This window comes from Martes martes (genome assembly GCF_963455335.1).
Source record: "Martes martes genome assembly, chromosome: 11".
Lineage (NCBI taxonomy): Eukaryota > Metazoa > Chordata > Mammalia > Carnivora > Mustelidae > Martes > Martes martes.
Genome location: NC_137899.1, coordinates 101,887,482 through 101,905,673, shown reverse-complemented (window position 1 = coordinate 101,905,673; position 18,192 = coordinate 101,887,482). Strand labels below are relative to the sequence as shown.

The 18,192-nt window shown below is 52.1% G+C and overlaps 1 protein-coding gene across 1 annotated transcript; it reads right to left on the bottom strand.

Moving 5' to 3' along the window:
* Window positions 1–271: 271 nt before the first annotated feature.
* ZNF862 (zinc finger protein 862) lies at window positions 272–18,067 on the bottom strand (the record flags this gene model as incomplete). Its single annotated transcript, XM_080818763.1, has 5 exons — window positions 272–447; window positions 2,015–4,141; window positions 16,202–16,379; window positions 16,719–16,809; window positions 18,042–18,067. 5 exons carry the CDS (start codon window positions 18,065–18,067, stop codon window positions 272–274), a joined length of 2,598 nt encoding a protein of 865 aa, XP_080674889.1.
* Between the last annotated feature and the right edge of the window lie 125 nt (window positions 18,068–18,192).

The following is an 18,192-nucleotide window of genomic DNA, read 5'->3' as shown; positions in this document are numbered from 1 at the left end:
TGCCTGTTTCAGTGCTGTGGGGTCACCGCTGCTTAGAGAGGGGCCTTGGTAAACAGGTTTGTGCTCCTGATCACCCTGCCTCTCTGGGAGGTGGGCTTAACTGTCTTGTCACTGCCCACTTCCTGGTACTTAGAGAGTCCCCGCAAAGGAAGATTCTAGGGCAGCCTAGATTCTGCAGATAGCCTGTCACCACGATTCCAAGGGGCAGGGCAGGGCAGCAGGGGGGTCTCCAAGGCAATCCCTAGGAGTCCTGCTCCTATACGAGCTCCTGTCAGGACAGCTCAGGGGCCTCTTGGCTGGTATGGGGGTACAGGAGTCTGCCAGGAGGGTCCGCAATGCAGTCCTTCAGGATGTCCGCTGGCTCCCTGTAGGATGGAATGGGTGGCTTCTGGGTCACAGCCTCCTCCATAGAGAGTGGCCCCGTCTTCTTCTTCCTGAGCCCCGCTCCTTGTGCAAGAGGAAAGAGAACCCACAATTACACCGAGGGGAGAACAGACTGGATGACGATTCCCTTCCCACGTCAGCTGCACCCCAAGGTATGCTCAGTGAGGATGGCACGCAGAACAGACTAGAGATGGGACGGCGGCTGCTCTCGGCAGGCCGGCTCTAGTCCTGCCTTGGTCTTTTCTCACCCTGCGGCGTGGGTCTCACCCAGGGTGACTCTGCCCTCCAGGGGACACACGGCAATGCCCGGAGACACTTCTGGTCACTACAACTGGGTGAGTGCTCTGGGGACCCAGCGGGTGTACGGGGTGCAGGTCAGGGATGCTGAAGATCCCACCAGGCACAGGCCAGGCACCACCGCAAGGAGTGATCCGGCCCTCAGTGCCGACAGTGCAGAGGTTGAGAACCCTGCCTACGAAGGAGGGCCTTATCCTATCAAACTGGGTGGCGTCCTCTATTTGCTTCAGGGGTACCAAGCCTGCTACGCCAGTGAGAACACACCCGAGAACGTCTTTCTCCTTCACTCCCACGGGACTGGACGCGGGGAGCAGCTCATGCAGCGAATGTGTGCGTGAAGGGCAGGCCACCTGCCTCCCCACCCGGTCCCCCCTGTCTCTTCTCTCCACTTCGAGCCCGGGCCCCTCGCCTTGCCCAGCAATGGGGCCGGGGCCACCCTCCTTCCTGTGGAGCCTCTGTCAATCCTGAGACCTGGTCCCCTGCTGACCACAGACCCGGCAGCGGCCCACGAGAGCACAAGCCCTGGAAGGTTTCCAGAAATAAGAACGTGTCAAGGAAGAAACTTCGCTGCTGTCACCGGGACGTAAAACATGAACAGCCTGGAGAGCCTCTTTGGTTTTCCGGGACCGCTAGAAAAGAGGAAAATGTCTTGCCTCAGACCCAGTAACTCACCTGCCATGGAACGTAGTTTCCAGTGTAGGTCCGATGCCAGCCCTCCAGGCTAGCGCTCCGGGGGGGACTGTGAGGTCCCGCTCGTCAAGGACGCCTCCCCACCCGGCAAGCCCCAACCCTCTTCTCCACCTGGCTTCTTCCCTCCCGAAAGAGTCTACCCAGCCCTGCGGAGAACGTGCTCTCGCTGCCCTCGCCTGTCCGGTGCTCCGGTTACTTGGGGCAGAGGGCTGGACCTCCACAGGGTGCCACTGGCATCACGTGCCAGGTGCTGTGCCCTCTGCGCGAGAAAAACCAAAGCACAACAAGGTGAGCGGGCCCGAGGTCACGCAGCAGCGAGCAGAGCCAAAATCTGAGCCTGGGGCAGACTGGCTGGGAAGATACACACTCCAAGCGGTAAACCCTGCCGGCTGGGGTGTGTGTGTGTGTGTGTGTGTGTGTGTGTGTGCGCACACGCACGCGCGCACCCTGCCTCCCTCTCTGGATCAAAAGCTGAGGACACGGGTCATGTCTTGAGCACCCGCTGGGGATGCCCGAGACCAAGCCTTTGGTGACGGCCGCCATTGCCAGACTGTCCCAGACTTCAAGGTCAGCGTGGGATGGGGAAGCTCAGACTGGCTTCCCTTGCTCTCCTGCGCCGGGAGACCCTGTCACGGGTGCTTACGTGCGTGGGTACGGGGCGGCACTCGGGTGCACGCGTAGACGTGGCTGAACCGCCGGCCGGAGGAGGTCAGGTACCAGTGCTGGATGGCAGGCTGTGGGTTGTACTCCGTGACGGCCACGCCATTCACCGCTGTCATCAGGAGCATGTTGATCACCTCGCTGGAGAGCTTGGTCCTCTCCTCGGTCCTGATCCGGTTCATGGCACTGAAGCCCCGCTTGCAGCAGGCGGTGGACACGGGCACACAGACCACGACAGCCACGAGCCGGCTCAGCAGCGGGAAGCGGCAGCGCCGGGCCAGGGCGTTCTTACAGAGCACGGAGAACGGGAGGTTCCTGCCCATGGCTTTCAGGCCCAGCCACTCCTCCAGGAGCGCCTCCTCGCTGTATCCCGCGGGGAGCGAGAGCTCGAAGGACCTGGCAAGGGCCAGAATATCCTCGTTCCCGAAACTGGCCAGTTCCAGCCCACTTGGCCAGGCCACGGTGTCAAACACCTCCATGCTCTTGAGCTGCGGGGGCCGGGCCGTGTCAAACCTTTGCTGGAGGTACTCGATCCCCGTGACGATCCCCGTGACGATCGCCTTCTCCCGGTCCGCCCGGAAGCGCTGTCCCGCCCCCTCCTGACTGTCCAGGGAAATGCCGTGCAGCTGCCCCTCTCGGAAGCCGGTGTTGAACTCGTCCTCCTTGGGACCCGCCTGGTGACGCAGGGTCTCCAGGGCTACGTAGGCCCGTCCCAGCGCCGAGTTCACCTCTGTAATCGGCACCATCTCCTTCTGGCACACCTCCGACAGGGGCCTGTAGATGCTCAGGAAGTCCAAAAGGAAGTGGCAGAACTTGACGAAGTGGAAGCTCTTCATGAGCTTCAGCAGGCCCTTGGCCCTGTGCCCCGTCTGGCCCCCCGCTTCCACCACGGCCTGGAGGTGCCGAGTCAGGGCCGGCCAGCTCACGACGAGCGCGTTCAGCGTGCGCCTCCTGCTGGCCACCCAGCGCACGGCGTTCAGGTCCTTGAGACGGAGGATCTCCTGCTCCAGGGGCTCCGCGCCCTCCTGCAGCTCGGTCAGCCTCTTGTTTGAGGACTGATAGAACTTGAAGACCGTGCGAATGTGCCGGTCACACTTCTTCACCAGATCGATGCCCCCACAGGCGTCCACCACGGCCAGGTGCAGCCGGTGGGCGACACAGTGGACGGGCAGCAGCTGGTGGATGACCTCTTGGAACTTTTCCACCAGGCCCCCTCTGCTGCTCAGCACGGTGGAGCCGTCGGTTCCCAGGCCCACCACCCAGCCGGGCTTCCAGAAGGGGATGTCCAGCTCATCCAGGGCAGAGACGATGGTCTCGAAGTAGCCGTCCACCGTCTCACTGTAGAGAGGGGCCAAGGTGACGTACGACTCTTTCACCTCCGTCCCCTTAAAGTAGCGGAGATAAATCCCCACGCAGGCCTGGTCCGAGGCGTCCATGCAGCGGTCCAGCAGCACGCTCACACACGGCGAGTTTCGGACATCCTCGAGGATCTCCTTCCTCAGGGTCTCGGAGATGTACTTGATGAACTGCGTGCAGGCTGTGCGATTCCGGTACTTGCCCAAAATCATGGTCCCGGTGCTCTGGAGGAGTTGCAGGATCTTCTCAAAGTCGTTCAGGGGCCGCGAGTGGTACGCGATGGAGTAGGCAGCGTTGAAGAGGTAGCCCAGGCTCGCCATCAGGTCGCTGGACATCTCCGGGACCAGCGCGGCGGGAGGCGTGTCCTCCGTGATTTCGACCGTGTTGACACAGAGCTTGTGGGCTTTGCTGACCTCGTGGTATTTTAAAGTCTCCACTTTAAAAGGCCCCGTGTAACCTCGGACTAACCGGGACGACTTGTCGTGGAGACTCGGTCTTTCTTTGCAAGCTGAGCAGAAGAGCGTGGTCTCCTTGGGGTCAATTACTAACCACGGGAACCGCCCGAACCACGACCTCTGAATGGAACGGGGTCTGTATGTCCCCTTGACCTCCCCAGGGCCGTCGGCTCTGACTGCACGAGGGCTGGGATTGCAGTAGGAGACACGCGTCTCCAGAGGAGCTGCCGGAGGCGCGGGCGAGTCTATGGGCAAGGCTTGTGTGTCTGCCTCTCTTCTGGCCCCCATCTTCTTCTTCCCTTTGGAACAAGTAAAAATGAGTTTGGTTTTGCTGCCCGGAACTCTGCAGCCTCCCCTCAGTGAAGACATCCCAATTTACCGAGTATCCCTCATGCAAAGCGGAGTTGAATGGGACTTCTCTACCCTTCTAGAGATCATCCGTGACTTCTCTTTAAACCTTTCCCCACTATCATCTGTGCAAGTCAGCCTGCTCCCGAGGACATGTGTGCTATCCTTGTGGGCTCTCCGTCTCTACCCACGCAGCCCCCCTGCGATCACGTGACTTCAGCGGCTCATAAGCTTAATTAGCCACCGTGGCCATAGATGCTACTGGATAAACAGGTGACTTTAATCCTCTTTCGAGGCAGCGAAGAAATGAGGTTAAACATCTGTAAGTCTCGTGAGCCTTAGAAAGAAGGAGTCTACGCAGCAGCTACGAGCTAGTAAGCCCCGACTAAGAGACACAGAACAGTGAGCTTGCACAGACCAGTGGTGCCGCCCCTGGAAACCGGAGGAGGAGGGAAGAAGGGCGGCTCCCAGGCCCGTGGGTCACACAGCTCCTCACAACCAGGGCCTCCCGCATGAGCCCCGTCAGCTCTGCCACAGGTCCTGTGAGCACATCTGCTCATCAAAGGGCCCCGTTTGTCTCGCACTGTCCCTGTTTCCCTACTTGACACTTGGAAGGCAGAGGTAGTTTCTTGCTCGTCTTTGCCCAGCAGCGCCTGACACAAGGCCTGGTGCGCCGCAGGAGCAGGACAGGGACAACCGAATGGACAGGGGATGACTTGCTGTGGCCACACAGGCCCCAGGATGTGCCCTTCAGAACTCGGTAGGTCAAGACTCACCTGGAGGACGACCTTTCCCCCACTTCGGCCCATTTGGGTCCTGGATCCAGGGTGCAGCTCGGCGTTCCAGTTTTGAGATCAAGTCTGGTTTGGCAGCGGCGGGCCCTGTCGTGGGGACGGAGAGGCACACTGAGGTCACTGCTCTGAACCATCAAGTCAGGTAGCCTGCCCGAAGCTACTCGTGGAAACTGAAATGTTCAGCTCAGCCTCTGAGTCTATCTCGTAATAAAGTCTACTCAGCCAGGGCCACGAAGAAAACATTCCCATCTGTGTGCCAATCTAGTCCTAAAACCCAAGAGGCGGTCAGATTCAGGTGCAGCCCTCGGCCAGGATAAATCACAGCTTCAGCTCCGTGGGCCAGCCGTGGGGGCCAGGAGTCAGCCGAGCGTGTCTGGAGGGAGGTGCACATGGTAGGGGACACGGGGTACAACAGCAGGAGAGGGCAGGGATGGTAAGGAGAGCCACATGAGGCTTGAAAGGCCCCTTAAAAATGTCCACCACCTGCCACGGAACCTTAAATCCGACTAGAAGAGATTCATGCCTTGGGGTTAAGCACTGCCCTTTACTGAAAATACAAATATTCTCAAGGGTATGAAAAGACATTGCTTTCTTGATTTAAAATAAAATCCACCAGTATCTACTTACGTGCTTTGGTATGTGCGTGAATGTGTGCATAAACTTTCTGTGGAAGGACATGGCAGCGACGGCTAACTGTGGCTTCCGGGGCCAGAGTCATCACTGTCACCCCGCAGCTTTCGGATCACGTGAATGCATGTATATATTTATATCTGTTACACGTGCGTGTGTGTATCCGTATATTCACTAATAAAAAAGTAATTAAATACATTGCTAAAGTGCAGGAGACTGAACACGTATCCTTCTTAAAACATCTCTAAGACGAGGGCCAAGGAGTACTACTACTTCTACTAATAATACAAAGAAATGTTAATGCATTTTTGGAAGAAGGAAAGGAGAAGAAGGAACAGAGCTGAACACCAAAAGCTGGCAAAGGGGGCAGCACGGAGAAAGCAGCGCGTCTGACTGCAGGATATCCGAAAGACTCAGGGACTGGAGGCGCCAGGAGTGGTGGAAGGTGGTGGGTAAGGAACGGGTGGGAAGGAAGGGCAGGCGCCCATCTGCAGACGCCACTCCAGCCCGGGGGCCTCCCACCTATGCCAGGGGAACCGAGAACGCCACCACCTTTGCCCACCCTCACCCGAGGAGGAGAATGGAGATTTAGCTCCTGGAAAAACTGGACCAGAAAGGTTCTAGACCGGTGAGAGTGGGGATGGTGGAAGAGGGAGGAGAAGTGCAGGGATGAAGAGAGGCTGTGTTCTGATACCTGCGTTACTCAGCGCCAAGGTCACACCTAGGCTCGGCGGCCCACCCCAAGCAGGGGACTTGGGCAAGTCGTCTTCGGAGAAACAGAAATGCCCCTCCGCACTCCCCGCTGCCCCAGGGGCGCACAGGACACTGACTCCTGCCGCTCCCCAGCGAGACCTGCAGGGAAATCTGCGCCTGGATGAGCCCCAGCCTCCACGCAGAGCCGCTAGCCGGGTTTCTCAAGGTTTCACTCTGAGACCTGGATGAGCCACAGGATAGCTATTTAAGACAAGCCTCTAACATGAAATCAGTAGGAAAAGGGATCAGAGGACCTACAGAAACTGCTGGGAACAAAGCGGAACTAAACAACAACGAAAAGAATTAAAAAGCGGAATTCATGTTCCCAGATAGAAAAGTGGTGAGAGTCAACCGCAAAAGAGGCAAGGGGGGCTTTAAGGTTCAAAGTAAGCTAGAAGAGGGGCGCCTAGGTAGCTCAGTCGGTTAAATGCCGCCTCTTGGTCTCAGCTGAGGTTGTGATTGCTGGGTCATGGGATCAAGCCCTGTGTGGGGCTCTGTGCTCAGCGGGAGTCTGCTGGAAGTCATCTCCCTCTCCCTCTGGTCCTCCCCTGGCACTCTCTCTCTCAAATAAATAAGTAATATCTTTAAAAAATATGATTGAAGAAATTAAAACATTCAACCGAATCGTTAGAGAATAAACTTGAGAAAATCTCCAAGAAAGTAGAACAAAAAGGACAGAAGCAGAAAATAGAAGAAGAAAAAAATAAACTAGAACCAGAGGCTCCATTTAGGAAGTCTGAGATCTAACTAACAGGACTTTCTGGAAGAAAGAAAGAGAAAATCGATAAGAAGTCCTACAAGAACATTTCCCCAAACTGGAAAATGCGAGTTTTCGCTTCGAAGGGAAGCACCAGACGCCCAGGACGAGAAGTGAAACATCACCGATATTATTGAACACTTCAGAGCACTGGACTAAATCTTGGAACCTTTCAGAGTAGGAAAAAATCAGCTGTGTTCAAAGATTTAGTTGTAAAAAGGCATTTAGACTTCTCAACACCAGTAAAACCTGAAGGCAGGGGGCGCCTGGGTGGCTCAGTGGGTTAAAGCCTCTGCCTTCGGCTCAGGTCATGATCCCAGGGTCCTGGGATCGAGCCCCGCATCGGGCTCTCTGCTCAGCGTGGAGCCTGCTTCCTCCTCTCACTGCCTGCCTCTCTGCCTACTTGTGATCTCTGTCTGTCGAATAAATAAATAAAATCTAAAAAAAAAAAACAACAAAAAACCTGAAGGCAGTGTTTTCGAAATACTGAGAAAAACTCCTTCCAACCTAGAATTCTATGCCCAACCTTCCAACTCTAAGGAAAGAGTAAGGCATGCCTCCCACGCGCCCTTCCTTGGGAAGTTCCTGGAGGCTGAGCTCCAATGAAATGAAGATATAAACCTGGAAGAAGCCAGGGGACGGGAGTGGGACAAAGGGAAGTGTGAGGCCACAGCTGTGCAGGCCTAAAGAAAAACCAGTGTAGACAGAGCGGGAGGATTGGACTCAATAATGGACGTCCCCAGAGAAAGTGCAGTGGGTCCACCACAGGATGCTTGATCGAGGCACAGAGACTCTCCAGAGGAATTTTGTAACTCCCTGGGAGAGCCGGAGAAGAATCGTTGAGAAGAACGTGCTGTGGTGAGTGCCGTGAAGTGTGTAAGCCTGATGACTCACAGACCTGTACCCCTGGGGCACATAATACATTATATGTTAATTAAAAATAATAATTAAAAACTCGTTGAGAAGACAGAAAACTAGCAAAATAAAAAATAAGAAAATATTTCAATTCGGGGGGGAAACATCCTCCAACAAAGGAAAATCATCCTAATATGCCACTTTGATCAGAAATAAGTAATCATAATCATAATAAGGCAAACAATTTACATTGAATTCATCAAGAAAGTGTGATGTTCTTGTTCTGAGAGGGTGGAGGGACAGAGTGGGGCCCGGGGTAATGGAAGACGGCTGGATCTTCACCTTCCATGGTAGGAATCAAGAGGGAGTATCCATGTAAAATCAACAAATCGGGAACAGCGATAAACCCATGCAACAGGAAATTAAAGTGTGAGTCAGTCTGTCTGCCTGTTTTGGCTCAAGGTCTAAAAAGATAGGAGTCAACTGTCCCCCATCCGAAAGCTAGATCACCAAGGCCTGACTTCGGGTGGCCAAAACACGGGGCTGTGACCCTAGCCCTCGACACAAACAAGGAGTCGGAGCACTGGAAGTGAAGAGGTCAGGAAGCTGGATATTAGAGATGCTTCTGGAAAGAGACGTCAGTTGTACTGTGAGCCCCCCACACCACCATGGGGAGCGGCGGTGTGGGCTGCTTTCCCCTGACTTTAAGCCTAATGGGAATGACATCCCGTCCTGTCCCCTGGGCTATGGGGCTCCTCATGAATCCAGGCTTGCAGAAGACTAAAGGCAGAATCTGACAGATTGGCTCCTTCGTGGTGGCCATGTTGGGAACAGCCTACATTCCCAGGGTCTGTCGGAGGAAAGGATATGTCTTCCGTGGTCTGGATGTGGCCCCAGAGGGAAAGAGAAGCCTGGAGCCACTTCACACTTCAAAGGACTCTGCCCCTGACTGTCTGTTGGGAGCCCAAGAACGAGCCCCCGTGGGGCTGACTGCCAAAGGAGACGCTCACCGGTGTGGAGGGGACCGCGGCGAGTGATGGCGGGGGCACGGAGAACCCACACTCACCCAGAGAATCAGCTTTCCACAGTCCCGGCCACAGGGGATGTCAAGTCAAACTCTTGTGTACCTCTCCCCACCATTCACCCACCACTGTTCCCACCCAGGACACAGCAGAAGTCGTGGAACCAGCCCAGGGGGGAGGAGGAGGACGAGGAGGACCTCCTCCTTCCTACCACAACATTCCAGATTCCACACCTGGGCCAGGATGAGGAAGTAGAGATGAGAAACTTTAGCTTTAGCTTTAGCGGAAGGCCGAAGACTACACTTTTGTTTCCTAATTTGGGGGGGGAGGGTGTACATTTCTGTAGCATTTAAAACCCATTAAAAAGTTTCAATAGGGGACGCAGGTGGCTCAGTCGGTTAAGCATCTGCCTTTGGCTCAGGTCATGATCCCGGGGTCCTTGGATTGAGCCCCATGAGGGGTTCCATGCCCCATGGGGAGCCTGTTTTTCCTTCTCCCTCTACCCCTCCCCCGATCATGCTCTCTTTCTGTCAACTAATAAATAGAAAAATCTTTAAAAAAAAGTTTCAATAATAAAAAAATTTAGAATTTTAAAACGTTTCAATAATAATACGAAGAACTCCAATCATTAACATTTTGTCTCATTTGCCCTATCACACTCTTGTGTTCTTGTGCCCTCCCCCCTTTACCCCCCTGTGTATGTGTATGAGTAATATATAAATAATATAGAGGCAATATTTTTCTAAACCATTGAGAGGAAATTGTTTCATGCCCGCTTTACCCTGAAATGTTTCGGCACGTATCACTCAAGAAAAAGGACATTCTCCCCTGGGGTGGGCAGAATTCTAACACGAGCTCCCAGGACCCCAGCCTTTCCTCACCCCAGCTCCTTACGGTCTGGTTGGACCATGTGCCCTGACACCACAACCATGATTATGTGATGTTACGTGGCCAACGAGTGGCTATCTGGGTGACTTCCCCCAACCACATCAGCCCTTGAAAAGCAGAGCCAGTTGGATCTTCAGAGCACCAGCAGCGATCGACACACGGCTGCTGGCCTAAGGCTGCAGACGGCCGCGTGGAGGGGATGGGAGAGTGGCCTATAGGAGCTGAGAATACTGCCTGGGGAAAGCCAGCCAGCAAACGGGGACCTCAGTCCTACAACTAAAAGGAACCGAATTCTGCCAATGACCCGAATGCGGCTGGCAGTGATTCTTCCCAGAGCCTCCTGGCCAGTCTGATGGACACGCTGACTTTGGCCATGTGAGACCCTAAGCAGAGAACCCAGGTGAGCCCATCTGGACTTCTGACCTCCAGAATGGTAAGGTTATAAATGAGTCAGATATCTAGCCACTGGATTTGTGATTGTTTATTGTATGGCAACTGAATTCACCTGCTCAAGAGAAACCAGAATGGAGGCCACAGTTTGAATAGAGCCCCAGACCGAACACTCATAATCAAATCTTAAACCGCCCTCATTTCGCCTATACAAGGACACTGGCTTTAAAGGAAACGGAAGCTTTCTTCATGACAGTGTGACTTACTACGACTTCCAAGCGAGTCACTATGCACAAGAAAACTTCCACAGGGCTACTACCCCAGAAAGAATGTAAATTTCTAGTAACCAATTACAATTAAAAAAAAAAAAAACCCTCCCCCGTACATAGTTTATAAACCGAGCTTTAAAGGCTGACAGCCACGCTCTTAACCACCTTGGGCTTAAAGTCTCCCTGTTCGTGAACAGCTCCTTTCTTGCTCCCTGTGATATTCGTATCAAGTAAAGCTCCTTGAATTTTCTTCTGACAACCCAAAGTATGAGAAAAAAAAGCCGCACAGAGCTGATCCAAGCAAGTAGTGATCAGAAAGAAAAAAGTGGTCTTCTGAGTGTGTTCTATGAGGTTCGCTCTTTCGAAAATAACGTCTGTGTGTATTTCTTAGAAATCATGAGGCATGTTACTAGAGGAAACAGCTGAGAGCCCCTGGGGAGGAGGACCCAGTAACACAGAAAGGTGGGACAGGGTACTGTCATTTTTGGGTTAAGTCTTGTTAGAACTCTGCAGATTAAAAAAAAAGTAATTATGAAGAACTACTTGTAAATAACTGGAAACACACAGGACACTGACTATCCCCGAATCTGTGCACTTCATTTATCTTTTCCTTCGGGACTGGTCATCTCTGCCTGTCCCACCATCACCGTGCTGGCCCTGGGGAATACTGTGCCCCAACTGGACTTCTCGGAAGCTGTGGCTAAAATGTTGCCTGAAACCTTTCCTTTCTGTTCCCTTCAGAATGCGGGAGATGGAGGGAAATTTCAAACAAATTTTTTTAAGTCTTAGTAATGGAAAAATGGCAAAGGGAACCTAAGTACAGCAAGTGCGCATGCATGTGCACGCACACACACACACACACACACACACACACACACACACACCCCTATTCCATAAAAGTCCATAAAAATGGTTTGGCTTATACACAGACTTCTAACCCTTCCAGGCTAACGCCATCCCAAGGTTGGCAGGCCACACCCAGGAAGCACTGGGAGACAGCTGCCCTGGCACCCCGCCTTGGTTCTCTCCCAGCTCCTGCAGCGCCCCCACGTGGGGGCCATCGCATAGCCCACCAGGCAGCAGGGGCCTCCGACACAGCATATGAGCCATTTGAACCCTGGCTCATCTCTCACTGAGGGCCTGCTCACTCGGTTTTGTTCTCCCTAGAGGCGTGACTTCTGGCCCCCGCTCTGTGAAGTCTAGCTGTAGCTGATGACCTCACCTATAGAAAAGGCACGGCCCCCCTGAAGTGTATGACCTGCCACTTAGCAGGTGATGACACCTTTACTAATAAAAACAAGGGATTCCACAAAGTCCCCATATTGGCATGTCTACCTTGCCAATATGTTACCGACCGATATTAGTTTCTTTTTTTTTTTTTAAAGATTTTATTTATTCGACAGACAGCCATCACAAGTAGGCAGAGAGGCAGGCAGAGAGAGAGGAAGGGAAGCAGGCTCCCCACTGAGCAGAGAGCCCGATGCAGGGCTCGATCCCAGGACCCTGAGATCATGACCCGAGCCGAAGGCAGAGGCTTTAACCCACTGAGCCACCCAGGTGCCCCCCAATATTAGTTTCTTAACAACAGAATCTCACTGAGTTCTCTTTCTGCAGGAAAACAAGAGATGTCATCAAATATGAGCAAAGTCTGAAACCAGAATTTAAAGTACAGAAATAAAAGAACAATTGGAAACTCTGCAGAATGATAAATTAAATAGCTCCAATAAGCAAGTCTACTTTAGAAAAGGCTGAACTAGGAAAGCGTTAAAAACAAAACACAGGCCTCTTCTTTTCTCCATAAACAAAAGTGACTGTCCTCTACACGTTCAGTCCTATTGAAAAGACAGCTGTTGAGGCTGAGGACGGGGTGACAGGTGAGTGGACCCGCCCTGCAAACACTCCATCTGTTGAAAAGCTTCCGTCTATGCAACTTAACTGCCAAACATCTGGCAGAAATGAATACTAAGTCTGACTACATCAAGTTGAGACTGTCTTTTTAAGAACAGGTAAAATAGGGCGCCTGGGTGGCTCAGTGGGTTAAAACCTCTGCCTTTGGCTCAGGTCATGATCCCAGGGTCCTGGGATCGAGCCCCACATCAGGCTCTCTGCTCAGCAGGGAGCCTGCTTCCCCCTCTCTCTCTTTGCCTGCCTCTCTGCCTACTTGTGATCTCTGAAAAATAAATAAATAAAATCTTAAAAAAAAAACCAGGTAAAATAGTTATAAAATCTAAAAGAACGAATCTACTAGTTGTCAACCCTATCAGCTGGGTTTCCTCAGCAGAGACGAGCAACAGGAAACCGACAGCACGGGGACAGGAAACCGACAGCACGGGGACGGGGACCGGGGATCGTCACCACCCAAGCCCCACCCGCTGAGCTGCAGCAGCAGGAGCTGATCACCTGATCACTGGCCAGTCCCCTTGCTCCAGCCAGTTCTGGCGGAGGGAGGAAGGCCACGGTGACCTGCACCGAAGATGTTGAAAGGGCAGGGCAAACTAGCAGCCTCCTGCAGGGAGAACTGGGGATGGGAGCGGAGACTAGAAAACTCTTCTACTCTCTGAAGTCTTAAACAATCTCATCTTATACCTGGTGTATTATTATTATTATTATCTTAACAACATGATTTGTGCAAATCTTGAAACGGAAAAAGATAGGAGTCTGGCCGGCAATAAACACGCACGAGCGGGAGTGTAAGGCACATGCGACACATAGCCTAGGAAGAATTTCAGTCTCTCCGTTTTCCAGCTACATGGCTGGGATTCCCAGGTCTGTTTTCTCATCTGAAAAGACTACTACCACCCGCCTGGGAGGATTGGTTTAAGGATTAGAGAGGATATAGACAGGAGACACAACACAGGACCCACACGAGGCATGTACTCAGGAACCAGCAGAAGGCACTGTTATGATTTCCAGACATAAGACTAAAAGAAAGACACAGAAGCCTCCCAAACACCCAGTATAAGCAAACCATAGTATTTCAAGACAAAATACAAGAAATGTTAAAAATGGGGGCACCTGGGTGGCTCAGTGGGTTAAAGCCTCTGCCTTCAGTGCAGGTCATGATCCCAGGGTCCTGGGATTGAGCCCCACATCGGGCGCTCTGCTCAGTAGGGAGCCTGCTTCCTCCTCTCTCTCTGCCTGTTTCTCTGCCTACTTGTGATTTCTGCCTGTCAAATAAATGAATAAAATCTTTAAAAAAAAAAAAGAAATGTTAAAAATGGACAAGAGATTTGGTTCAAAGGCCAACAGAACATTTCTTGGCTCTCAAAATCATGGGGCTTCCTTTTTCAAAATTTAAGTTCCCTCCAAGGAGAAGTTCTATTCGTAAATAATAATAATAATAATTGAAAGTACCAAATACTATTTGATTCTCAACTCTTGAAGTGGTTGTCACGGGAGGATGAAGCGTGGGAGAAAAAACACTCGCCAAAGCAAAAGAGCGCCTGCGCTGTATTTCAATGCTGTTTTACATGCCAGTGATCAGCTCAACGCCCTTCAAAAGGTCATTTTTAAACACAGAAATCATTTTTGTTTGTCCCCAGTTATATTCTTGCATTTTTTAAAAGATTTTATTTATCAGAGATCACAAGTAGGCAGAGAGGCAGGCAGAGAGAGAGGGAAGCAGGCTCCCTGCTGAGCAGAGAGCCCGATGCGGGACTCGATCCCAGGACCCTGGGATCATGACCTGAGCCGAAAGCAGAGGCTTTAACCCACTGAGCCACCCAGGCGCCCTGTCCCCAGTTATATTCTGAAGGCTCCTTTAAGTTTTATACCTCATACATGAGAAGTGTCCAAATCAGACAGCAATTAAAGGATAATTGCTAGAGACCTAATTAAAGTCACAAAAAGGGGTGGCGCACGCAGCTCTGTTTCTAGACTTCTGCACCTGTTTCAGTCCCCCAGGTAACTGACGAGGACAGCCCCCTTTCTCTACAAAGCCTTCCCTGACTCCTGCTGCAACCCTCACGCAAAGTTAATTGCCCTTCCTCTGATGATACTTATTGTTCATCCAAACAGAACCTAACCCAGACTGAACCGTCCTTATCTCCCCCAGGAAGCGAAGATTTCCCCATTCCTCACTCATGTCAGTTAAAGAGAAACTGACCAGTGCTTACACAGAGCTCGACCAGCCCGGTGTCCAGAGATGCCCCGTGCTCCACACCGGTCACCCGCCGCGTTCCACAGGGGTCCTGAGGGCAAGGCGCATCACTACTGCACGTTCCTTTCGAGGAAAAGCCAACTTCTTTCAAGTGGTTGTGCACTTCTTAAAAATGAATTTCCCTTCATTCTCACTGATTTTATTTATTTGTCAGAGAGAGAGAGTACACATAAGCAGGCAGAGTGGCAGGCAGAGGCAGCAAGAGAGGCAGGCTCCCCACTGAGCAAGAAGTCTGATGCAGGACTCGATCCCAGGACCCCGGGATCATGACCTGAGCCGAAGGCAGGGGCCTAACCAACTGAGCCACTCAGGCGTCCCCATTCTCACTGATTTTAAACAGGGGTAGTGATGCTCTTTGAAGACATACTTCGTACGAGTGCCCTGGGCTGAGGGCGTGATGACAATACCTCTATTGTCATAAAAGAAACCAGTTGTTATATCATTTCTGAATGTTTGGGGAGCCATTTAAAAATGATGAACTATGATAAAAACAAGCATACAGGTCAGGAATGTGCAGAACATAACCCATGTCTTAGCTGCGCATGAAAGGGCCGTAGAGACCGAGGGCTAGGACATCAATGAAATCACAAATATTCTTAGGTCTTATTCTGTAGAAGCCACAGTGCAGATGGCTGCTGTATTCCTGGGTCACGTAGAGCAGCCTCTTCTGGAAGGTTGCTGTCATCAGACGTGCTAGTACGTAAATGAGAGCTTTCTAAGATGAAAAGCTGTCTTTCCCTTCTGATGCCCCCGAGAACCCTGAACCCTGGATACAGGAGGCAAAGAGACCAGGTGGCAGATTCGAGAGAGAGCACTCTTCTGAGAGGGTAACAAGCACTATCATGTTCATCTCTCTCCAGAGCCCCCTCTAGTGACACCTCGGCTGAGCCCACTGACCCTTGCTGGCCCCCAGGCACAAGGAAGCAGGCCTGGCACACAGAAGGAGAGGCGCCTCCACGCCTCTGCTCATGCTGCCCCTTCCTCTGTCATGTCCGGATGGCCTTCCTTCTCCTGTCCACCTGTCCTGTCCTTTGACTCAGTTAAAACATGTACGCTGTAAAGACTTTTCTGATGCCTCCCGCCCATGCCCAGTAAAATAGAATCACCCTTCCCAGCAGCCCCAGGGCACTTTTCTGAACTCCCTTTACGGAGCTGGTGTTATTTAGAGTTTCTTACTCAAGTGTCTGTCTCTCCGGAACACCTGCTCGCCCCCGGAAAGCCGAGACCTTGCTGCGCGTGTGTTCATCTGGCGCGGAGGAGGTTAAGTCAATACATGTTCGGTGGAGCATGGATGACGGATGGAGAGATGGATACAGGGGGATGAAGAACTGCAGCCCAAAGCAGGGAGAGTTCTGAGATGCAAAAAATATAATCTCTCTCTGCCTATGTAGGGGGAGAGGGCAGAGATGGGAAGATGACCACAAGCCACAGCTGCCCTTGTGGATATCCCATGTCGGACGATGGTGGCGAACAAAGGTCTACGTGAGTCTTTACCCAGGGAAGCCAACAGCTCATAATTCATCCGCATCACGTCTCTGTACAGCTCCTTCTGCCGCTTGACTAGCATGCCCCACTCCTCCCGGGTGAAATACACCGCCACATCCTCAAACACCACCGGGAGCTCCTCAAACACCACAGGAACCTCCTCAAACAGCCCCTCTTCAGAAGGATCCTGCAACAAAGAGCAGCAGTCACTCAATATGCCTCTGACGCCAGACACTCAGCGGGATACTTTTAGGGTCCTTCTCAAGGCCTACTTCTCTTGGGGGGCTCGCCAAGAGGCCCAGATGTAACTCTGAGGAATTAATGACCCCATCGAACGTCAAAGAAGCAAATTTGTGAGGCCCAGAGTTAGCAGGTAAAACAATTGAGCCTCGGCCAGATGCTAGGGTCTCTGAGAAGGACTTCTATGCCCTAGAGCCTTATGACTGCACTTGGCCCCATCCGGTCCCACGGGGTTGCTTCTACCCATCCGTGACTACAGCGGTGACCGTCCGCCTCTAGCACCCGCCGTGACTTCCCGCTGGGAGAGGACGGAAGAAGAAGTGCAGAAGAACGAAAGACGCTTATATTCGGGGACCCGGCGGAAGCCCGCCTTGCTCCTAAAGGAATTCAAATCATAAACGGTCAGACCTACGGATCAGGTTCTAATACTGAAAAGTAGAAGGAACATGAACATGAAGAGAAATGAGTTTCTTCACTTTTCTAGATTCTGGAAAAATTCAAGCCTCCTAACTTTAGCGGGGCCCTTATGATGTATGAGGAACAGCTGAGCTATTCTCACGGGAATACCGGAGGGGCACTCAGCATGGTTTCCAGTAAAATCCCGCTTGCATGAAATAGTTGAGAAACGGTGAAGGATCTCGTTACACAAAACGGCAGTTCACACAGGTTCCTTACAGCCAACTTCGCAAAGAACGAGGAACTTACAAGGTACCCGCCAGGTGAGCGTTAGAGCGCTAGAGCTTCCGGTCCCGCCCGTACGCATGCGCAGGGTGGGGGGCGGTGCTGGCCTATGGCCACGCCCAGGCTCAGGAGCCCCATGAGTCCTCGGGCTCTGGCTGCGTCAGTCCCCCTGACGCTCTGTGTCCTCCCAACAAGACCAGTTCAATCGGACTTGCTCCATCGGCCTCAGAGCAGCATCGGAATCATCACATAAGACAGCTTGTGTGAGGGAACTGCAGTGTTTAACAGTGCTGCATGATTCTTAAGTTAAAGTTGAAAACATTTTAGAAATTATTTAAGAGCTCTGGGGTTTTGTGGTCGTGTATTATTTACTGAGTTCTGTGACTGTTTGGGATTCTGGATAAAGATTATTGTCCTGAACTTAGAGGTTTCCTTTTTATCAGAAGCTGGAATGTTCTGTCCCACTAATTATGTTTTGTTATCTGCAAAAGGAGATGAAAATAATGGGGCTGTGGTCTTAAATAAATGAGGTAACATGGGGCACCTGGGTGGCTCGGTTGTTAAGTGCAGACTCTTGGTTTCGGCTCAGGTCCTGATCTCAGAGTGGTGAGATCCAGCCCCGCATCCGCCTCCACGCTCAGTGTGGAGTCTGCTTGAGAGTCTCTCTCTCTCCCTCTCCCTCTGCCCCTGCCCCCATGCGTACTCTCTCACTCTCTGAAATAAACAAGAAAACCTTTAAATAAATGAGATAACACTAGTAAAGCACCAAAACCACGCCTAGTGCCTCCTAAGCATGTTAGTGTATGTAACATTATAATGTTCACAGCTGATATGGCTATTAATTTCCCCGTCGTTGTCTTGTGACACCTGTTGCTGCTAGCATGGAATCTTTCCCCTTGAGACACAGCAATCGTTACAAACACATTACCTGGCCACAGGGTTCAGCAGCGTCATCGTGCCAAATGTTGACCTTTGAGGAGCTGTGGGCGTCATCAGCAATTTCTTTTTGCCTCAACTCAGAAATGCAGTCTAGATACAGTGTAGGAATTGCTCCATTCCCCCCCGGGGTCCTCCAGTTC